Here is a 23,567-nt window from a genome sequence, read left to right as displayed (position 1 = left end):
TTCATGCAGAAGTCATTCAGTTATTTTTTCAGTGAAGAATTCACACAACCTGTGATATATTCTGGAGTTATCCTCCAACAGGGGAGGAAGAAAAAGGTTGGTGGTGCCTCTGTTGTGAATAATTCATCCCATTCTACTAGCGTGGGTGCTAGGTGACCCCTTTGCTTAGCTCCTGCTTGGGTTGTGGAGGAGTGTGAGATGCCTCCCCTCTCTCCGTTAGCTGCTGGGGGTTAATAGGGGCACTCAACACACACATGCATGCTCTAAGCAGGGTCAGGGGGCAGCCAGCACATTGCGACCTCAAATTTGACAGCTTTTACTCATTTCAGGTTAGGTGACCCCATTTCTCTTTGGCCAACTGCATCGCCCGGCGCCCATGCCTGGGGTGCACGAAGCTGCAAGAGCCCGGGCAGTGCAGAATAAGCACTGGGGACAGCAATCCCCCCCTGCACAGAGACACTCTTTGCCCTTATATTCCCTACCCCAACTGCTGCCCAGTATCACAAGGGGAAATCAAAAGTGACAGCGGCTGTTGAACAGCTGGCCCCTGCCCTTCTGCCATCTCAAACAGGACAGCTCGAAGATGCTCATTCCCAGACTAACTTGTATTTTAACCCGCCAGGTCTCGGTGCTGTGTTGCAGCATGACAAACCCTTCCAGCTCACCATGGGGCCCTGGCAGCATCCGGGCTGCTGCAGCACCAGGGACCTGACCCTGGTCATCCCCACGTGTCACCATCCGTCCCATCCAGGGTTTTATTTTCAGTAACTGCAATGCAAACAGCGGTAAGATCTCTTCTTGAACTCCAACCAACATCCCTGGGAGTTCTCACTGATGCTTCAGTTTTCTCCCCTTCCCCTGAGACCAGGCTTTGAGGGCAATTCTCTTATCTCTGCTTGTTTTGTTTTGGTATCTTATGCAGCAGAGTGTCTCGAGGTGTCTCTTCTCTTTCCTCCTTTCCAGTTGTTTGTCTCCCTCCATCACTTTGTCACCCTTGGCTGCTTGTTAGTCTCTCAGATTTCCTCCTCCTTCTCCCTAGTTGGTCCATTCGTTGTTTTTCCTCAGTAGTCCATGCTCCTTTCTCTCCCACTTCTTCTGTCTCTTAGTTTCTCCAGTTTCTCTCTTTCGTTTTTTCCCCCCTAGTGTCGGAACTTCTTTCTTTGATTCCCCCCTCCACCTCCCACCCTTTATAGTGCTGTTATCTGTGATTTTGGCAAAGAGCACATTTATTGGGGAGGAATATCCCCATGGCAACGCAGCAGATGGTGACTTTTGATTAGCTTGGCTTTTTTTTTTTTCCCCCGACTGCCAAATCACAATCCGTCTTTGAAATTAAATCAGGCTGTGATAGCATCAGTTGTTCTGGAGAGGGGACGAGAGAGAAACAAGACTGAAGTATTACAGCGGGAGCCAGGATGTAATGCAAATTCGTGTTTTTTAACCCCAGCAATAAAAACCCCTGTTCGTTCCGGGAGCAGGAGGAACCACAAGAGAGGGAATAATAAAATAAAAAAATAAGATTAAAAAAAAAATGTTATCACCCCACATGGTCTCCTCACTCTGACCATGCTGGAGTGTGTCTCTGTAACACGGATGTCACTCCTTTGCCAAGTCACCTGGTGCTGCCCAGCCTCATTTTGCGGCTGTTTAAACACCATTGAGGGTTTTCCTTCTGTCATGGGTGGTGGGAAGAGGCCAGGTTCTCAGCTGAGTAATTCAAGCAACTATTTATTTGCAGAGGTGCAGTGTCCAAAGTGGGAATGAAAGCATTAGCAAGCAGCAGGAGGAAGAAAAGAAAGCAGCTCCTGGAAGGCATTGGAGGGAGGTGAGAGGAATTCAGGGTAAAGTGAGGAAGCAGAGGAGCTGGAAAGGGTGGATGGCACCACCGAGCCAAGATGCTGAGTGATCAAGGGCATGGGAAAGTGAGGAGCTGCCTGAAATGGCACCAGGGAGGTCTGAGCCTGGGGAAGGAAGGGCACAAAGTTCTGCCAGCCACGAAGAAAGAGTTACAGGGCATAGCCCCATGGAAGATGAGAAAGCAGATATTGAAGTCAAACGGCAAAGAACTTTCTTGAATGCTTCAGAAGTGGGTGGTATTCAAGTCCCATGAGCTCCTTTGCCTGGTGCTGTTTGGAGGGTGACCAAAGGTGAATGCAATTGAGTGCTAATCATAGCCAAAGATAAAGGAGGGCTTGAAAATGAAAGCTGCAGAGAGGAGATGACTAATGACCCAGCAATTTCATGGGAACTGACGCGTTGTCTCAGGCTGCGAGTCTGACGGACTGCTATCTCCAATTACCCAGGTTCCCCATAAAGGAGTTTAGAAAGCGGTTGTCTGGTCTCAACGCTGGCTCCTTTGGATGCTGTGAGTTTAGCAGTTATGGCTAAAGGTAAATAAAGGGTCGGGTTCAGTCTTAGTGTGGTTCATCTGAGGTGGTGGCATTTCATCAGAAACAAAGTGCCTCAAGGGTTAATATCCTTTCCTATCTGGGGTTGTAACATGCATATTTTCTGGTACTGTGGAGAACAAACACACGTGAGCACTTAGTGTGCTTCATATGAGCCTTGAGATACTCAAACTCTGTCACCAGGCTCTCTTTCACCTTTGCAAAGAGGTTTTAACTTTCCATAACACAGCCTGCAAAAGATGCTTCTCCTGGAGGAGCTCTGATCTTAATGTAGGATTCACACCTCCACCCTTCTGCAAAATCTTTAAACATATGTAATTGTCCTGTCCCTTATGTTATGAGAAATAATAGAAAAATCTCCCACTACACAAGTTGCAGGCCATCAGCACATCTCTCCCACTGCTTTGTTAGTCAAACCAGTGCTTTTTCCTGCTCTGCTCCAGGGGACTCTGTGGGCTGTCTTAAGTTATTCCAGGATAAGTTCTCTGGCCAATAGATAAAACTTTGCTGCAGATGTTTTTGCTTCTGTTGGAGACCTTAGCTTAAGAGTGTTTTGTGTATGCTGTGTGTTAGATCTGATGTTATTTGAGGAAAAGATAAAATTTGTGTGCAGGAGATAGACCAGGTAGGGACACCGCTGGAGCTTAATTGCCAAGAGACACCTCGGGGCCTGATTCTTCCCTGTGAGACACAGGCACGAGGGAAAGCTCCAGTCTGCAGGGGTTCATGTGTTGGTGGAAAGTATCAGAGAAGCATTTCACGAGCACAGTGGGATCTAAACCCCAGTTTGAGTCTCAGATGGTTAGTTGCAGGGGGTCTAACCCATGGTGCATTCTGTTCAGATGGTAATCCTAGTTTAGACAAGGATTTGTATCCGCTGGGTGCTGCTTCTCCCTGTTTTGGTCAGATTTCCACTTGGTTTCTTACTCCAGGCACCTTGCCAGTGTCTGTCTGTCCCCAAATCTCTCTCTCCCTTGCCTGCATCTCCCCTTGCCCTGCACAAGCGCCTTGAGACCGTGGTCTTCTCTTCCCTCCCATGTATCCCCCAGGGGTTAGTTGGCACCCAACGCGCTTTCCTGTAGGAGCCCAGATGTCGTGCCTGTGCATTTGCTCTGCCCTCTGGTACCGTCGTGCCCGAGCTGGTCACCTCTAACAGGGTGTGGGAGCTGCCCATGGACAAAAGCCAGACCTGCCCCGTGTCCTGCCCCCGCAGCTCATCCCATTAGCACAGCACACGTGTCCCCAGCGGTCCCAGCACGGCAAGCGTGGCATCCGCAGGGCTGCGATCCAGTCCATGGAGCTGCACAAAACAAACCGGCTGTGACACCACGGCAGAGCTCTCGAGCCTCTCCGGCTTGACACCACATCGTTATATATTGATGCCATGACACCAGCGCTCGAAATAGAATCAGGACAATTTGATTTCCTGCAGATCTCAGGATGGGGTCATAAAAACGGAGACTGTTCTGGAGAAATGGGATAGGGTGGAAATGTTTGTAGTGACATCACAGCCACTTCCATGCCAATGGCCTCCTACTGCTGCAAACATGTGATTGTGATTTTGCTGCACGCTCCATCAGAAGAGAGCCAGGCTGGCCGGGGAGGGAGAGGGAGGGAGGAGAAGGGACGGAAATATTCTGTTCTTGTATCTCAATTCAAATATCTGACAATAGCCTCGCAGCCCAGGGTGCTGAGTGATCGGGAGTGGGACCATGGAGTGTAGACTGCTGCCAGATCAGTGCAGCTCAAGGGTCTGCAGCAACCTAACCGAGGGCAGAATAAGGACCTTTGATTTTTACAGTGGAGGATCCTGGTCTGCATTGGGGTGCTTAATTGGAGAGTTGGGTGGTCTTGTTGTACTCACTCTTCCTCACTGGTCCCATTTACTTCTAACGTCACTTTTCTTGGCAAGAAAAACCTACAGGCCTGAAATATGGCTGCAAAAGCCATTGCATAGCTGTTGTCTTTCAGTTATAGAAAGGAACAGATCTCAATGTTGAAGTTCCACCCACAAAACAAGGAGCAGCTTTCCAAGATTTAGGTAGCTGGGGGTGGAGGACAAAGGAAGGGAGAAAAAAGAGGAACGAAATAGAGGTCAACCCAGAAAACAAAACTAGTTTGTGTCTGAGGACATTGCAGGAGAAAATATCATGTCAGTTGTCCCACAAAAGGCACCGATGGCTGCAAAGACCATCTTGGTAACAAGGTCCTTCCCGAGAAACAGCCTTCAGAGATCAGTTCTGGCTGTGTCCCCCAACCTTGGGGGGCTGTGGAGGGGAGCAGTATCTGCAGGGGGGGCAGGGGAGTGAAGGGATCCAGCTAATGCACCCGTCTATCAGATTAGGCTGTCAAAAAACCAAACCGCTTCCATCACTGTCCAAGGAGAGACTCTCACTCCCTGCTTAATGGGACGGCAGTCCTGTTGTTGCCACTCCAGGGAGAGGGGCCACTGCCACCACAGCGTGCAGCAGGCTGCGAGTTTAAAATCCTATTAGGCAGAGCCTAACAGTTGCAAAAAGAAAGCAGGTATCCCCTAGTGGGGATTTAAAGATGTTTAGACATAATTGGATTTTCCAAGCAGATGTCATTATTGTTAAACAGTTGCCCACTTGATATGTTCAAGTTGTTGGCTGTAATTGCTAAAATTAGCAGGTCTGCATGGAGCAAAGGTCAGTCGGTTAATATTGTGATTTAGTATTTTATGAAGTAATTCCAAATGCTTTTATGTATGTTTTTGTTTTTGCAGCCTAAGCCCACATTAAAGTAGTTGTGGGGCCTGCTAATAAAATAATGACTCAGCCTCTCCGCGCAGGCTGCCGGCCGGCATCGGCTGCGCTGCTCCAGCCGCCCTCGCTCCCTGCTCTTCCCGGTGCCACCGGCCAGGCACAGGGGGTCCGGTGCTGCAGTCAAAGGGGAGGCTCCAAACCACCCCCCAGCCCGATGTGTTCACGCAGAGCTGGTGCTGGAAATGAGCCCATCGTGTCCGGCGGTGGCTGGAAGGATGAGGGGCTGGTTTCCATCAGCAGCCGAGCAACAGGCTCTGCTGATGGTACCTCTGGTCCTCGGAGGTGGATTTGGCCTCACATGCCAGCGCCATCAGCCATGAACACACCTGAAAGACACACCACTGACTGGGCAGGGTCCCAAAACACAGCTTTTTGGAGGGAAGATGCGCTTCTGGAAGAGGAACAGAGAGCTGGAACTGGGCGAGGCAAAGGCTCCCGGGTTGTGCTGTGGCTGGACATCTGGTGCTGCCTCCTCCAGCGCTGCAGCTGCTAACTGGCATGAGAAAAAGCTTTTAAAAAAGTTCTTGAAGGTGTCAGTGTTGGTGTGATCCCATGTCATGGGACAGGCCAGGGTTTTCTTCCAAGGCCATGTTGGCCAGGTTTGCTGGGGGTCATTTATCTTTCTCTGTAACACAAGCAACCCATTTCCGTGGGCGTTTTGGGCACACCTGGCAGATTTGTATTGCAGGAATGCAGGACTTTGCTAACACAGTCTGACCCACTCTCTTACCACCAGACTTTTATGGTTGTCCATATTTTTTTTTTAATCTCAGATCTTTTGTTTGCAGGAAGTGCTGCAAGATGTTTTGTGGCCTGAGGTGCACGGAGAGAGTTGGAAGAGGATCTGCAGGTCCTCCTTGGAGTCAACACCTACTGGGTGAGCTGGGTCCCTTCCAGACCTGTGTTCCCATACTCCTAACAGCAGGTATTGGTACGTGGAGCTGCCAAATAATCGAAACACTGACCAAGGGATGGGAAAAGGAAGTGCTCGCTCTTTGATACTGGTACCAGAGCAGGAATTGGTAACCTAAAGCAGGACAGATGTAAGATGTGTGTAAATCTGTGTGTCTTGATCACAGATCAAGAAGCCTTGATGGACATGCATAAAAATACCCCATTAGCGATGAAGCTGAAGCAAAGTTTTAGTCCTAGCAAGTTGGAAAAGTTGAGGAGCTGGGAATTCAACTCTGGTCCAGATTTCAAAGCATGTTATTTTGATCAAAGACCATTTCAGTTTCCGATCCAAAATGTGCAGTTTGTTTTTTTTGATGGTCAGTTTTTTTTTTTTTTTATCTTGAACTTCCTCCAAAGTAGAGCAAGGTAAATTCAAGAGATCATCTCACATGATCATGGTGTCCTCAGAGAGAGTATTGGTAGAAATATTTACTTGTGTTGGCTCTGACCAAAATAGTCTTCTTTCTGCTCCAAATCGCCTAAATCTGTGCAATCCCCAGAGTCCCAATCTCTGCAGGAACTGTAGAGGAGCAGCAGACATGGCTTGTCCCTGCAGTGAGATAGTTGCTGTTGCCATTATTACTGCTAGCCTCCCTCTGCAGACCCAGCATTCACTTAGACCTCTACTTGCTTCCCAGTGCTGTGTCTTTTTCTTGCTGGGAGAGGGATTCACAGGGACTTAACAGGTCTTAACATAATAAATACAGTTTTGGTCTGTTTTTCCAAGCTGGACGTGGCATTACTTGCTAAGGAAGGTGATTTAAACTACATTTTTCTTTTCAAAAGTAAAAGGTTTTGATTAAGGGGTGGCTAACTGAACTTAGTGCTTAGTGTTTGGAGTATCACTTTATGAGTATCACTACCTCACAGTCTCCTTCAAAGCATGGGAGTCTGTTATTCCCATTTTACAGCAGAGGAAACAGATGCAAAGACCTGCCCAAACACAGGCAGCAATTGCAATCTGGATTAGAGTGAAAATGTCCCTGAAAGCGAATTCCAGTCTCCAGGGAGACATCAGTGGGCAGGGCAAGCTGGGAAACTCAAGGGGACGTAGCGTGGGACCGAAAATAAGAGGCGTGTAGGATTTTAAACGCCTAAGGTGATCTGGCCAAGCAAGAAACAAGGCTCAGCGGTTCATGACAGCACAGGGGAGGGCAGAAACATGGGGAGCGCGTTCCTCAGCTTAGTGGAGGACGAAAGCAGCATGCTGGCAGGCTGTGCAAGAAATGCATTGTGAACTGGCTCTTGCAGCTGTGAGCAAGACAATAAGGGTGGTAAAGTACCATCTAAGTCCCCGCATCCAGATTTGCACAAAGAGGGAGCTAAACTCAGCCCCCTGGATTCTGTTTGCTCATGGTTTGAATTTAGCTCTTTTTGTTTGAATGACTCTGAGCAGAAAGAGACCATAGGTTGTCTCAGTCTGAGAGCCAAATTTACCTTCTCCCATCTCACTTGCGGCCCCCAAGCTACACAGTGCTTCCATCAGGGTCTCTGGTCATAATTTGCAGGGTGTTTTCAAGAAAGACACCATTTTCTTCAGCAGTCTAAGGAATGACGTTTTCTTCTTTCATTTTTTTCTTATGACAGTCCCTCACCTCTAGGCTCTGCATGACCCACTGAATATCCCCCACCTTCTTGCTTATGTACAAAAACTTTTTTCAATTAATATGTATCTTCTCATCCACCTAAGGAAAGATATTCTTCACTTACCCTCAGCGTTGTGTGTGAGGGTCACAAAAGTCTTTATTCCTCCAGCTAGTAGACTTCACAACAGGCATTTCAAGGAGTGGGAATAGGATATATAGCATGTCATAGAGGTCTCTTACCTGTTCATCAACCAACCTGTCTTCTCCTGCGATACTAACTTGGTCTCTTTGGAAAACCAGAGAGGTTGCTGTCACATGTATCTACTATGCATATTTACTAAACAACTGCTATCTATCACCTTGCACAGAGTTAGTAGAGTCCCATTCCTTAATTTAGTGTAACTCCATATCTTTACCTGTAAAATATTTGTTTCCAACCATTGAGAAATCTGCATCAATTGTGTGATGAACTCAGCATTTATTAATACTGCTTGTAGCAGACCCTATTCATTGAGCAATGAGAGCATGGCACAGAGCTTGCAGTTGATGCTTGGTGCTGGGGGACATTATGAGTTCAGGACATCTCTCCCATTTACTGACACAGACTTCAGCTTGCCGTTTTCTCTCACTTCTGTTCTCTCCTGCCCGTTCTCGATGATTTTCTTGGTGGTGATGATCTTGCCGTTGACCACTTCAGTAGTAGTTAACTCTGACCTGACACCGCGTGGCCCAGTTCTGCCCTCAGCAAACAAAGAGGTGGACTGCTTGCTGGGGCTGAATAAAGTCACAAATGACTCCATAAAGTCAGCAAACACGTCGGAGGTTCTTCCACTTGTTTCGTACCAGTTTTTACCAGATTTGCAGGGGTCCCAGAAATCATATAGAAAGGGATCTGGCACTTCAGAGACTTCCTCAAAGATCTCCCTAAGGTCACTGAAAGCATAAGGGGAATCAAAGAAGTTGTCATGACCCCCTGTGGCTCTTCTTCCTCTGTCGGATCTGGTCTCCTTAACAGACATGTCATAGTGTAATCGTTTCTCGGGGTCAGACAAAACCTCGTATGCCTCAGCGACTGCTTTGAATTTCTTTTCAGCTTCCTCCTTGTTGCTGGGATTCTTATCAGGATGCCATTTTAGTGCCAGTTTGTGGTAGGATTTCTTAACATCATCCTGTGAGGCACTTCTTTGCAATCCAAGGACTTTGTAATAATCCACCATCTCAAAGGAAAGGTGGGGCTGCTTGGAAGATGCCTGACACCCCTCTCCCACCAAGGGTGTGAAGCCCAGGGATGACCAGCATGCAAATTCTCCTGGACACCTAATTCTGCTGCTGCGCTCCTCAGGAGGTGAGTAGATGCTCAGTTCATCCCTTGATCTGCTCTGTCCTTCAGCAACGTGAGGCCACGCAGTGCTGCTTGACCATGTTCTTTCTGTTGTTCACAAATCATGAGATTGTGACCTCAGAGGGGGCTCAGCCAATCATTGCTCAGTTGACCTGACTTCAACCTAGGGTGGAGGTGGTTGTCACTGGCCTATGTTTTTAAACATAGATCATACATGTGACGTTGTAGTTGCCCTCTCAGCTGTCATGTATGACTTTGTCAGATTATTTTTTGCCTGTACCTGCCAAAAGGTGGGATTCTCAGATATTTGGTGTGGTTTCATGTGCAGCCCAGGGAAGTGTGGTGTAATGAGGTCATATTACCCCTGTGGGGCATACAACCCTATAGCAGCAGCTCTAGGAAAGCTGTTTGCAGTTTGGGTAGCCGCAGTTTAGGAAGAGTGTCAATAAATTGTAGAAGGCCTAGGGAAGAGCCATAAAATGTGATTAAGGGTTTGGAAAATATGCTCTGGAGTGAGATACTCAGGGAAAACGTCTTGGTATTATGAGGAGATTCAATGCCAGCTTCATCATAATCTGTAAGAACCTGCAGAGGGAACAGAAACTCAATGGCACAGGGACCTCCAGGCTCCCGGGCAAAGAAATTGGAAGTTGGTATTAGCCAAATTTAAACTCAAAATACGTTGCACATCCTTAATTATTAAGGTAATGAGTCATTGGAACCTCCTCACGTGGCCATTTTTAAACCCAGAGTGGACCCTTTTCCTAAAACATGATTAGATGACCGTCATGATCTCTTCTGAATTTATAGCTAAACCTAACACTTCTAGAAGAGCTTAGCTCTCATGTTGATACTAAAATAAATGCCCAGGATGAATCTCATTAACAACCTTAGCCTCTTTTTTATGTGCTTTTTTGGCTATCTGTCCCAAGGTGCATGCATGTACAACAGGGTTGTCCAGTGATCCCAACACAGATGAGTTCAGCCTAAGGAGCTGAATTTAGATGATCTAGTCTGGGGTTATCCTGCATCTGTTTCTGTTCCCCAGATTTGCCATTCCTATGGGAAATGCAATATCCTCACGGGGAAAATCGTTTCATGAGGGAGGTCTCCAAGGAAGTGCCAACAATGAGAACTCATCTGTCTGTAATGCGCTGTCGTAGACACCTACTAATGGCAGCATGTGTTGAAGATCACTGCCCTCCTTTCCATTATCCCACACTTTGGAAAGGAGTCAAGAGCTGGCCAGACCAAAGAGCGTAGGCACAGTGTATGAGCTGGCTGCTGTCCTAACACACATCATACGTGTGGGGCCATGAAGCCAACGGGCAGCCTTGCCAGCCTGTAGAAAGCAATGTGTCAGTGGAAGGAAGAAGGCGATTGAGCTGATGCCTGTTGAGAAAAAGACTTTGTTTTGTCAGTTTCTCGCTGGTCAGTGATGGGTCGGCATGGAGGTACTTGTCATATTCTGGCAGTAAAAGTTGCCCTAAGGCAGAGCAGTGCTGGTCTGAAGGCTGGAGCTAAAGAAAACACAAAGCAACAAAGGAGCTTATGGTGCCACAGGCTCACGTCCTTGGGAAGATCTTGGCTTTTGCCTCCTTTTGCACAGAGGAGGTCTTTTTAACTACAGGGCATTTGTGCAATGTGAATTATTTTTCTGCTAGGTGTTCTTTCTACTGTAGCGACGGCAAAAGTTCATCTACACTCAGAGGGCTCTTTACACTTCCATGCTGAGGGGAGAGCTAAGGCTTCATGGCTTGCTCACACTGTGGTCCTTTGGTTGAAATCTTTACCAAGGGGACTTGTTTATTTGGGCTAGTGTTTTTTTATGATTGTGTATAGGACTTGAGGATCACCCACAAGCCACCAAAAGATGCCAACAGCTCCTAGCCACTGCCAGCATGGTCCATTTGCAGATGCTTGGCAGAAATTTCAAGAGCAGTTGCCGTTCTTGCTTTCTGTTTTCCAGAAGGGAAAATGGGACATCAGAGAAGTCTCTTGGAGGGTCCCAGGCCAGTTATTTACCGCAGGGAGCGGGGTTGTGCATGGAAGGAAGGAGGTGACTTTGCCCTGTGCTGTTTCTTTGCAAAGCATCTCCTCCCACACGTGCTTTTGATGATGAGTGCCTGTCTCAGACTGGCTGGCGCAGTGGATTATCTGTCTTGGATTTAGTGCGTCCTACCCATCTGAAAAGTAGGGAGTGTTTTTCTCCTGTCATCCCCAAACGGAGGATGCTCACTGCCTGTCTGTCTGCTGCCTGCAGCAGGCGTCAGAGATTAGCAGCCATTCAAGAGAGGCCACTGCTGTGAGCCAAAAGGGTTTGCAAGGAAAAAAGAAAGGGTCGAGGAGAGGCAGGGAGAAAGGGAAATGAGCGAGATGTGCACACATCAAGTAACTAGACCCAAACTAGCCTGGCAACCCCATCCCTAGAAACCAAGGCTTTGAAATGAGAAATGTTTTTCGTATCTTAAATCTCAAGTACAAACAATAAAAACCAGCCCAGACTGTGTTCTTTGAAGAGAAAGTACGAGTGACCTGAACAGTGGTTATCAGCAGCGTCATTAAGATAAACCCTTAACATGATTTAAAGCATCCGAAACTGAAGGCAGCACTTTCAGATACTAACAAAATGGTCTGACATTGGGGATGAAAATCAATAGTAATCTGATGTCACTAAAAATACTCAAAAGTGTCCCATGGCTGATGGAGGTGAGATTAGTGTAAATATTTGTATTCTAATCAGTGGCACGCGAGGGCTGGAGGCGGCCTTTCTGTCTATTTAATTAATGGAGTGGCTTTTTAAAAGGATCCTAATCATATGTGATTGTATCTGCTTATCAACATTTTTGCTAATTAGATGATATGGAGGCAGTCACTCTGCTAATTCCCTCATCCAAACAGCATATCCTGCACAGATAAAGTACAGTCTCTTTTTAATAAGAAACAATCATGAGACAGACTAACCTTAATGGTGCTTATTATCCGAGGATCTTTGGGATTTTCTCTTCTACCCACCCCCTCCTTCCTTTTCCTTCATTCGCTGCTTCAGTATGCCAGATGGATGCGGATGCAGCAGTCCCTGTCCCCCCCTGGTCCCCCACTCCAGGGACAGCCACATCCAGCCAGCTCTTCCCTCCCAGCCAGGCATCGGGTCTGCAAGGGCAGGGCTTGTCAGCCAGGTCAGGATGGGAAGACAGAACACAAGGCACCAAGCAGCAAAATTTCCCAAGCTTTCGGTCACCCAGACTGCAGGTGACCCCAAACTTGCAGCCCCAATCCCTGACCTTGCTCTTGGCACCCCAACACACCCAGGGCCCGAAAGGAGGGAGTGTCTCTGAGCTGTGAAAACTTTCTCCTGTTATTATTACTACAACTGCCATTATTATTACTATTATTATTTAAATGTTTTCTTCTGTTTTAAAAGGGTCCAAGGGCAAAGGGAGTCTATGTGAGTGGTTTCTCACCAACCCAGTTGATCCTGTGACAGGGCTGGGGTCCTTTTATCTAAACCAACATGAACAGGAGACATGCATCCCAAGTCCTTTGACTATCCAAACAAACAGGAGTCGCTCTTTGCTCCACCAGTCAAACTGTCATCGGATGCCTCACCCCGGGGTGGCCCCATCAGAGAGAAGGCTGCTCTCGCCCCCCGACCCATGTTCCCAGTGAGTACAGCTGGAGATGGGCACACTGTCCCGACCTCCTGCTGGGAGGCCACAGAGGGACCTGCCTGACTTCAGAAGATGACTGAAAAATAGATTTGCCCCAAAGAACATCCCCTTGAGTCTCAAAATGTAAGGGCAATGTCTTGATAAGGAGAACCCGTCCTAAATGGGTGCAGCTGCCACCCTGAGAAGATCTGGGTGGACCAGAGGAGAGAGGGAGTAGGTGCCTGATGTTTAGTTTTAGGAGGTCAGGAGTTTGCCTGTTGTTTTTGCAGCTGTGAATGTTGAGCAGAAAAGACTTAGATGACATGGATTTCCATCTCCATGGGCAGCAGGGAGTGCCGGTGTGTTCCATGCATTGGTCCCGTGTGTCTGGCTCAGCATGGAGGTTGGTTGTGGGGTGGGAGATGGGGTGGCTCTGAGGAGTGCTGGCTGGGAAGGACCCCCAGAGGCTGGAGACAGAGCTCAAGGAGGATCCAGAGAACTGGGTCTGTAACCAGATTTTCTGAGCCTCAGACTGGGGCTTGAGGCTAAACCAAGATTCAGGCAAGATGACACCCAGCTTCTGGGTGGTTGCAAGAGGCAGAAACCTCCCAAAATGTCCCTTTTTTGAGGTATGAAGCCAAAGAGGTCCTGCTTAGTGGAGTCAGCTTTCATTGCCTGGGTCATCTCTATGTGTCATCTGCACTATCCTTGTCCAGGCGTGGCTACACCAAGGTTGTATTCAGCAATGCAGTTGGCCGGTCCTTCTACTATTTCTCCTCTTTGGCGTGGTCCCCAACCCTCCTTCCTCTCTGTGCTATGTGCAGGAATTAATTCAATATTGACCACTCTCCCAGAGCTGTTTCCCTTTGCCAGTTCCATGACCAAGGGCTGCAACTTGAAAAGAGGAGGGACTTTTAGGCCAAGGATTGCGTTGCAAGCCGTTGAGTCCTGGGGCTTAATGAGGCACTGCTTATCAGCAGAGCGTGCTTATCTGGAGCCCGCTGACGGTGTACCTGCTCCAGCCCCATCGTGAGCGAACATGTTTTACCACCCAGTTGCAGGGAGCCGGGAGCGCGCGCGGTCAGACGGCACGGCTCAGCTGATGCGTGGTAACTCGTGAAGCCGCAGCAACTTTATCACTTCACAACATCCATACATAGCCACAGCCTTGAATCTTCTCAGGGGAAGAAAGGATGATGAGTTACTGTCCTGGGATTTTCTCTCTGTCTCCAGTCAGTGGGAAGTGGTATGTGGAGCATTCATTTAATAAACCAGAGGGGGAAAGCTGTAGATCAGCTTCTCATTATTTCACTGCTGGCTCACGCCATCACTTGGGTTTGTGCCTGACAGTTCAGTATGTTATTTGAGGCCACTCAAGCATTCTGCAGAAATGATGCCACCCTCTTCTGAAAGCGTGGGGTTCGTCCAAGCAGGGAGGGCCTGCCTCCTTTAGTAGGTTTATCAGTGCCAATTCCATCTCAATTTTAGATCTCAGTTTGCAAATGAAGTGCCAGTTTCGGAGACCAGTTCCTGTTGAGAACCACCACTCCAGCAGGAAACCTTCTGGAGATGGTTCTTCTGACGTGGGTCTCTGATGTAAAGCAACTCTAGGTAGGTAAAAATGCACCAGTGGGGCTGGTTTGTAGGTGATGAGGGTGTCCCAAGTGGTACGAAACTTAGGTGAGGGTCCTGATGATGTATGCATAGACCTGAAGCCCCCTGATTAAAAGAAGCAGGCCCTTTCTCTAGAAGATAGGAGGGATTGTCAGGGGACCACTGTGTTTGTCCCCCAACATTTGCCAGTGTTATACCTATGTCCAAGAAGGGGGCCTGGGCAATCAAGGTAGCAGGTGGGGGACTGATTGGTTACTCATGACTTTACTGGGAGCAAGGAGCTGGAGAAGAGACCCCACATTGAAGCTGTCAGGAAGCATGTTCTGGTCCTGCCTATGGGCACCTTGTATATGGGGCTGCCTGGAGCAGTGAAATTTCCACACTGCCTCAGCAGAAGTTTAGTCCAAGTTTATTGCTGGGATTAAAAGACTGGAGAATAGAAATTGTAAATGTGATGACTTAAGAGCTCATAAATTCAGTATACAGTCCCATTCCAGAGAGCTTGTGTGTGATGCAGCCACACTGCCTTGTGCTTGTGAGTTGCCCTTGCTCCTGGTGCTCAAACCCATGCTCTCCAAAGAGCCCCTCTGCCCTGCCCTGGCTCCTGAGATGGTGCATATGTGTGCATGGATGCTTGGAAACACATATGCACACTGATCAGGGGTCCCGTCCTTTCTGTGCACACTGTGGTTTTGCACAGAAAGTCTTGTGTACAGACATGGACTCCCTTCTACTGTTTCAGCCCAGAAACACCACCAGTGGTAGTGCTGGACTACTATTTGCCCATATCTGACTGCAGCAAGGGAGCAAGTGGAAGTCTTGAGGATGAAGTTGCATCATCTGGGAGGAGGGACATCCCCTGCTAGCTGGAGAGCCATTTGTATTTACTTGGGATCCAAGTGTCTTTCCTTGGGGCTTGTAGAGGAGCTCTGTGGTCTTACCTGTGTTCTTGTGACTGGGCAGCATGAGCTGCCTGGGTGAACTGGTCACACACATGGAGTCAGTTGAAGCAGTGTTGCCTTTGACTGCGGTGGAGACTGCCAGAGTGGGAATGATGAAGCCTTTGACCAATGTACAGTTCCTTCCTAGGAACACTTATCCGACCTGTGCCCTCCACCCTGGATCTGGGTGACCCCTGTGAGCAGAGGCCTGAGGAGAGCTTTTCAGAGGAATGGTTAATGTGCCATGTTGTTTCTGGGGTGAGTTGTGACAAGATTTCTGCAGCTGGTTCATGGCTGTCACTGGATTTATCTGGGACGAAGTTCCTTAAATAAATTACTTAGGTGTGAGCACCTTTGACATGTTCTTTGACATGATGTACTTTCTCTCTATTCCTAGAAAGATGGAGCGCTGGAAACCAGCCTGCTTCAAGGATTGGCCCAGCCCCATGCCAAGGATGTAGCTTTTGGGCTGGGAGCCCTAACTGAAGCCAAGTTGGGGGCGCAGCATCCAGTGCCATCCTGCCTGGAGCAGATCTTACGACACTGTCTGAGCGGGGATAGCCGGAGACAAACCCTGGGGGCCACCAGAAGATCCCATGGGATGCCTTTCTCCCCAGTCAAGTGGACCAAGCCCCCAGCACGCAGTAAGTGGGGAAGGGATGGGCTGGGTGTGTAGTTGCCGCAGACCTGGTGGCTCCCCGTCCTTGCGCAAGCGCCCGAGGGTCAGCGCTGGGGGCAGGCGGTGCTTTGGCTGGCTCAGGGTAAGCCCCAGCCTGCTTTTCAGAAAGCAGACCCCTTGGTGGACCAGCCCGACTGTGATCACATGCGTGTGTCAGCACCAAGTGCTCCTTTGGGTGCCAGGGTTGTTCATTTTTGGGGTCCGGGACTGGGGTTGACAGCAGCACTTGCAAAAATGCCTTTTTTGGCAAAGCCAAGTCCCCGAGCTCCCGCCACATTTCTCTGGAGTAAGCAGGTCAGGCCTCCCTGGCAGCATTGCTCAAGATGTCCCCTCTCCCCAGGTCCAGGGCTGGAGAAGGCAGTTTTGGCAGCCTTTTGGCTCAGCGGTGGCTGCGTGTCACCAGTCCCTTGGGGCAGTGGAGGTGCTGGGGGCTGTGTGGGGCAGGGCTGGTGTTTGCTCACTTCTCAGACTTGCTTTTACTGAACGAACAACAGGAAAGGAGGAGGTGGTTATATTTTTTTAAAATCGTTTTTAATCACTGTAAAAACCACGCTCCTGCTGTTTTGCTTTTTGATCTGACCTGCAGTAAATGTGGCGTTGGGGGTCCCACGAGAGCGTGTGGGACTGTAAGTTTAGGTGTGCAGGTTTACAACAGTTTGCCCTCTCATGGCTGGGCAGACGAGGCTTGGGGTGTGTGCCCAGAGGCGGTGGTCCTGCCCGAGCAGAGTCAGGAACGTGCTCCATACATTGACCAAACCATGCTGTGTTCTCCTACCCTGGCTGAAGCCTATTTGACAGTCTTTTGGTCTGATTAGACCCTCTCCCCTGACTTCCCTCCACCCAAACCCTCAAAAACTTTGCAAATTCACCTGAAATGTTTGCCATTCCTCAGCACCCCGTTTGTGTGACCCACCATAACTGCCCTTTCCCGGGACTCGGCTCTGAAGGAGGAGCAGAGATAACGCTTAACAGGCAAGAGCAGATGAAAAGGAGATAAAGGAATAAGGGGGAGGAAAAAAAAAAAAAGGGAAAGGAGGGAGGGGAGGAGGAATGCAGAGGTATGTGGCTGCATGTTGTTCTGTGTTTATGCCTAAACAGGCACGCTTATCGATATCCAGATGTAAGCATGTGTGCGGGGTAATATCTCCTGAAACAATAGGCGCTGCTCGACTCGGGGAGCGCTGCCGGAGCCTCCCCGTCAGATGCTGCTCTGTTATCAGGTTGCAGCAGGCGTTCCCATCTAATCTGGGATCTGAGCCCCGTGGGCTGCACCCGGGGCTTTCAAAGCCTCTCCTCCAGCCTTCAGCCCGCTTTGCCTCTCAGAGGAGGGAGGGCAAGAGGGGACAAAAGGGGCCAAGCGTCCCCGGAGGTGATACCCGGCACGTCTGGCCGCCCAGCTTCACACCTCGGTGGGGATGAGGGAGCTGCTGTTGTGGCCACGCATCAGTGGGGATGGCAGCAGGGTGACCCTGAGGACCCCACCAGCCCTTGCCAGGAGGAGAGAGCCTGGGCAGAGCTGCAGCAAAGCACCTGCTTTGTTCAGCGTGGGGCAGATTATGCCGGATGGGCCAAACCAGCCATTTTGCCCCCATCCCCTGTGCTGTGCAGGAGCCAGCCTGGGGGGCAACACTGGCAGCCAGGGGGGTTCTCTCCTTTATTTTCTTCTGTGTTTTTAAGGAAGGCTACAAAAGCAAAAAAAAAGAAGGGCTTATAAAACCTTCTTCCCCACACCACTCCCTAGCACCAAAACGCAATGACCACTAATCTTACGTGGCTCATAACTGCAAATAGCTCTGGAACTAATTAATTTGACAGTGCAGCGGCTGCCTGCCTTTTTCACCAAAATCAATTAAGGAAAGGCCCCATTTCCCCTTCTCCTCCCTCCCCTTCCCCGCGCCGCTTTGCAGGGAGGCAGAGGGGAGAAAGGGGCAGCGAGGAGCGGGCGCTGCTTTCCCAGGGCTCCCGGGGGATTTTGCGGGGTGGGGAGCCGAGCGCGGGAGCAGAGCGAAAAGGGATTAACAAGGTGGAGGGAGAGACGCCGCTGCTTCTCCACAACCGGAGCGGGGACGCTCCCCGGGGACGGGTGGCAGTGGGAAAGCTTGATTGCCACAGGCAGCCACGCCGCCGCCGCGGCCCTCCCTCCCTCGCCCCGGCTCCCTGAAGACCCCCCGTGAATTGTCATTCCTTGTCGGTGTTGGGAAAGGGGAGGGTGGAAATGGGCCGTGGGGCTCTCGGAGAGAGCGTTTTTTGATTTGCATGGTTAATGAGTCCCCTTCCAGAAGGGGCTGCGAGGGAGAGGCAGGTGGGAATTTCGGCGCTGTTCGCTTGCCAAGCGAGGGCAGAGGTGTTTGTCGAGAAGGAGCCGGCAAGGAATTTAGGGAGGTGGATTTTGCAGGAGGTGGTGGTAGGAATCGGAGTGGGGTCTCATGCAATTTTTAAGGCTCCTGGCCTTGGAGGTTTAAAGCCACAGCCAGGAGGGAAGGTGGGGAGGGGGCCGGAGGGGGCTGCGACTCCCCTCTGCACTGGGCTGGGCACAGGGAGGGAGAGTCTGAGCTGGGTGGTGGATCAGCATCACACCTCTTCCCAAAAAACCCAATGAGAACAGGACCCCCAGACAAATATCCCCACTCTGTTTGCTCTTCTGGCTCCAGTTCCACATGAAAATGACAGCTGGGTCTGGGGGAAATGGGCTGAGTGATGGGCTCTGTGAGCATGCAGCTCCCCAAAAGCACCCTTTTCATGGAACAGGAGGCAACTTTCCCGAGGACACGGTGTTGAGACACCTGGCCAAGCTGGGTAAAACCTCCTGAGCATTATTTCTGTAAATGCCTCCATTTGGTCTCTATCACTGCCTCCGATCTCTATTGAAATGCCCTTCTATTAATAAATAACTCCATTCTCCATTCCTCCATCTCCACAGCTCACGTTGAAGTAACTGGGAATTTGGGTTTGGTTTTTATAGACATTAGAAATAGATTTTATCTTTGTTAAGGGCTCTCTCTCTCCACCTCCCCAACCTTTGCTCCATTGCACCGAGCATGGCAGTGGCTGGAGTGGAGGAAGCAGGTCCCTGTGCCGAGCTCAGCATGGGGAGAGGAAGGAGAAGCTCTCCCTGGTTTTAACCAGGGCAGAAGGGGTTTAAAAAGGCCAGGTTCCTCCCTGTGCATTTGCGACCTGTGAGTACATCTCCATAGCATGGTGTGAAGCACTTGAGAAAGCAAGGGAGAAATTTTGAATGAAGAAACTTTAAGAAATTGTGTATCTGAAAGATTTAGTTCTCAAGGGTGTGTTTGTTTTTCCTTCGTGGGGGTAGATATCTGCCTTGGGAAATACCTATAAGGAAACCTCCCTGAATGCAGCCATGATGCTGAGCCACCACATGAATTTGGGGAAGATTTTCTTTTTTTAAACTGTGGGTTGCAAACATTCCCTGGAAAATATTTGAGTTTTGAAGTGCATTGGTTGGTCGTGATTGGGCAGGGAAGTCACAGGGCGGCATTTTTATCCCCGGGTTGGACGGCAGCACGGTTTCTGGCAGTAAAATCAGCGCATGTAAATTAGAATTGTGGTTTCCATGAATACTATCATATATGGATTGGAAGCTGATTTTCCAAGCGCGGCCGTGCCAGGAAAACTTGTGCTCTCACACAGCCCCAGGCAGCGAACACAAGTGACACAAACATGGCGAGGGGTGAGTTCATTTACAACTGCGGCTGTTCAAGAAGTATTTCTAAAATTTCGCCTTCCCTGCTGTTCCTCCTCTGTCCCCCCGCCTTTCCTCCTCCCCTTCCAGCTATGCCGCAGTGAGCTAGGAGGTTTGGTATCCAGCCCTTCGCGGCGGCGGGTGCTGGGCCGGCGGGGATCGGCGCCGCGGCCGGCGCGCACCTGGGCGCAGGTAAGGCTCGGGCAGGGTGGGGACTGGATTCCTTCCCGGCCCCTCTCAGCAAACAGCTCCTGCCCCGCAGCCCTGCGTTCCTCTGCCCTTATCTCCCCGCGCGAGGCAAAGCTATAAACGTTATTGGCCATGAAGTTATTCATCCCCTTCGAAGTTACGCATATGCAAAACGGGCCCTCCTGCTAGAAATGGGAGCCCTCTTACCAAGTGTCTGAGTGCTTAAAGGTTGTTTTTGGTTTGTTTTTTTTTAAACAAAAATCTCTAAGAAAAAAGAGCATTCACATATAGCCATGTTAATAGCACTGGACCTGTATAGACCTAATTATATATGTTACCACAATTAAATAACCGCAGCATTTCTTGCAAGGTAAATATACTCTTGCTCCAGGGATGGCTAAATTGAGGTGCAGAGCAATAACCTGGCTGGTCCATACAGTTGGCAATGGAGACAATAACTGAGAAGTAACATGCAGGGGCTTGATTTGAGATACAGGTCCAGTCTTCATCACAGGCACAACTCAGCCCCCCTCGTCCCCTCGCCATCCCTGTCCCAGGGATGTGCCTCAGCAGTGCTGCACAGCCAGCCACGCTGGCATGCAGTAGCCCTTCTCCAGGCTGGATGTGGTGATGCTCCTACCAGAGCAGCACGCAGTGGTGGTGGCTGTCAGCAGAGATCAGACTTTCAAAGCTCCAAAGACCCCTTCTGCAAGTTTATAAAATTCCTTCTGGTTCCATACCTGTTGTCATTTTAAACCCATTTCTTTCCCAGGAATGATTCAAGCTCAAGAAAGAAAAGCAGTTATTTGATTTATTTTGGCTAACGAGGAGAATCCAATGATATAGAAAGGGATGGGAGATCCATTACACATCTCTGACCTCCAAAGCTGGAAGAAGCCATTCCCCCATTTATGGCAAGTCTCCTATTTTTTTAGGCTCATGCACAGGCTACAGTCATCTGTATCAGCCATCCCGTTTTCCCCCACGCTGTGTGTTGGTGGCTCAGACCAAGACCTTTGCAGTGCTTCAAGCCAGCCGAGCCTGGAAACCTCTGGATGATCCTGGCAGCGGTTTCCAATCACTCTGTCCTGTCCCTTTCCCCTCTCCCCGCGTGGGGCAGCTCTCTGTGGAGGGTGGTGGGACAGAGAGAAGCGGCGCAGGACGGGGATCTTTTGGGGAAGCGAACACGAGAGCCCGGCCAGCTTCTGTCCCGCATTTCAACTTCCGCGGCCCGACATCAAACATGTCGCTGCAGCCTAAGCCCCCACGGGCCTGACGGAGGAGCAAAAAGAGAGGGCTGGAGGCAGCAGATCCTAATCTTTATTAAATAAGAACAAAGCTTATGCCGGCTAATGAGAAAAACAAACCGATGAAAGATCCGGCGAGCTCCTCAGAAGGACACAAAGAAATTCTCTCTGAGCAAGAGCAGGCTAAAAATATTCCCGAATATTTATTTTGCTGGCAGTGGCTTCACAGGCTCCAGATTCGATGCCGCCTCTTTGGGGATTGGCATGGCCGTCGCAGCAGTTTCAGAGGAGGGTGCTCCAAACTGCACGACACCCAGAGCCACGGCAGAAGCAGCCCCGCAGCCAAGATGCAAGAGCACGAACTGCCTCAGTGCTGTGAGATGACAGCCAGTCCCTGTACACCTCTGTTTCTCTAAGGACAACGGCGTGTTTTAGCATTGGTTTAGGTCCATCATCCTGTTTGGAGCCAAAGTGTAAGAGCCAGAGATGCTGCAGCCACTTTTCTCCAGTTTCATCCCCTTTCTCGACATGGGTGCCTGTGCACAGAGTGCTGAAGTTTTGGCCACTAAGGCTTGCACTGATGCTGCACACCCTCTCCATCACAGCATCAGGGACACCAGGCAGAAAACTGGGAGCACTGGTGCAGCTTGAGACTGCCATGCTTCCTCAAAGCACCTCCACAACTGCTGAGCCTCTCCTGCTCCAGGTCTCCTCCCTGCAGTAAGCCACGCAGCTGTCGTCAGCAAAGGTACGAACATCTTTTGCAACCAAGCCCAAAACCACGTGAAGTTGCTCAGGTTGTGCATGTAGTGTAAAGAACTTGAAGCATCAACTGTGCCTGTGGAAATCAGTCAACAAGGGGAGAGTTTTGGGAGGTCATGATCATCCCAGCATGGGCTGCAGACCCCAGCAGGTGAGTGAGCACCCACACAGGGGTGTTCAGAGATTCGACCGGCCTGGCTGTTTGGCTTCTCCTGCCCTTGCCACCTCCCGTGGGCCCCTGCGACCTCCATCCAGCCCGTTATCTCCAGAGATGGCTAGTGGGAGGCGATGGCAACCACAGCGCTGGATCAGACCACCCGGCCGGGACAGGCGGGCGGCTGCAGGGGCTGCTCAGTAATCACCTTCCAGCCTCACTGCTGACCTCCCCTTCCCCATATGCTGATCCCCAAACCTCAGCCACGAGCGCCTCTGAACTTGGCTGAAAATGCTGCTTCTAAAGGCAAAAGAAACACGGTGACAAGGCCTGCAGTTCCTCCTCCACCTCTCCCTTCACTGACCATGAAACCTCAGCCTCTGCTCTTTTAATGTACTGTGGCTGAACTTGCTGCCAGCAGGTCAAAGGGAACATAATTCACTCGGGCTTTGATGCATTTGATACAGTTTGGGGTGAAAAGGGAGAGGGGGAGGACAGGAGACGGAGGGGATAAGCGGTGGCAGGGAAGGAAGGAGGTTGCCTGTTTGTATGGGAACTGGATTAGTGGGAAGATGACAGAGCCATTTTCTAGCCAAGAGGGACTTAGCGATAGCCAAGGGGGTTTTGGCTGGAGCTGGGGGGGGGCTCCATGTGCTCAGATCGGCGTGTGGGTAGGAGACAGCCTGAGCATTTGTCTGCAGGCCCTGTTTTATCTCCTTCTCTGATTAGGAGATTGGCAAGGGGAGGGGGAGGGCTGTGTTTGCATTCTGTATTGCCTGGAGAGTCCTTTTACTGCTCAGGCCAGGGCCATGGGATGGTCACAGTTCCCTTCCTGGCAGCCAGCTCTCACCATGTTTGCCTTTCCTAAACATTCTCCCCATCTAAGAGCCTTTTACCAGCTGCTTCAGGAAGCCTCCTGCCCATTTTCCCTCAGGAAGGAGGTCACAAGGCACAGAGCAGGTAAATAAACCCTCCTGGTACCACAGGTGGCTTTCTCAGGGCGAGAAACCAGAGGTACCGATTGCCCAGCCCATGCTGAGAGCACCGGGAGCTCACGAACACCGAGGACGGGATGAAATCAGAGGGACGAAGCCCTTACTCCACATTGCTTCTGGCTGTGCAAGCTGGTCCAGGTGGTCTCACCAGCCCCATCCCCGCTGATGTTGTGCAACCCCCAAAATACTATAAAACCCCCTCACCATTCTCGCTCTTCTAGCGACCACTGTCAGCCTTGGAGAAGTCAGGGGCCATCATGTGCCTCCTGAGGTAGGTTTTTCTACAGGTACAGATACAGGGCTGTATCTTGGCTGTAGGCTGCGGGGCAGGAGCAGCAGCTTTTGCAACGAGCCCCTCCTGATGGCAGCGCTTTTGGGTCCCGTCACACACCTTGCTGTGCTGGCAGTGCTTGGGCCAGAATCTGATGCTTTCAAACACAGGTTGCTTTCCCCACTGCCTTTTTTTTTTTTTTTTTTTTTTTTTTTTGGGGGGAAAAAAAAAAAAAAAAAAAAAAAAAAAAAAAAAAAAAAAAAGTTCTAGGAAAAATATTAAACCC

The 23,567-nt window shown here is 49.9% G+C and overlaps 1 protein-coding gene and 1 long non-coding RNA gene across 2 annotated transcripts in view; one reads left to right on the top strand and one right to left on the bottom strand.

Annotated features, from left to right (window-relative positions):
* Window positions 1-8,227: 8,227 nt before the first annotated feature.
* Window positions 8,228-9,122, bottom strand: DNAJB8 (DnaJ heat shock protein family (Hsp40) member B8). The gene has a single exon (XM_014943173.1). The coding sequence runs from the start codon at window positions 8,949-8,951 to the stop codon at window positions 8,301-8,303; it is 651 nt and encodes a 216-aa protein (XP_014798659.1). The 5' UTR covers window positions 8,952-9,122; the 3' UTR covers window positions 8,228-8,300.
* Window positions 9,123-21,925: 12,803 nt separating this feature from the next.
* Window positions 21,926-23,567, top strand: part of LOC106888748 — a 5,270-nt gene continuing 3,628 nt past the window's right edge. Inside the window, exon 1 of the long non-coding RNA XR_001412172.1 lies at window positions 21,926-22,012. This is a non-coding gene — a long non-coding RNA (uncharacterized LOC106888748). The remainder of the gene's footprint in view (window positions 22,013-23,567) is intronic.

Source organism: Calidris pugnax, unplaced genomic scaffold, assembly GCF_001431845.1.
Source record: "Calidris pugnax isolate Ruff unplaced genomic scaffold, ASM143184v1 scaffold128, whole genome shotgun sequence".
NCBI classification, from domain to species: Eukaryota; Metazoa; Chordata; class Aves; order Charadriiformes; family Scolopacidae; genus Calidris; species Calidris pugnax.
The sequence above is the reverse complement of the archived record's forward strand: the minus strand, read 5'-3'. Positions and strand labels throughout refer to the sequence as shown.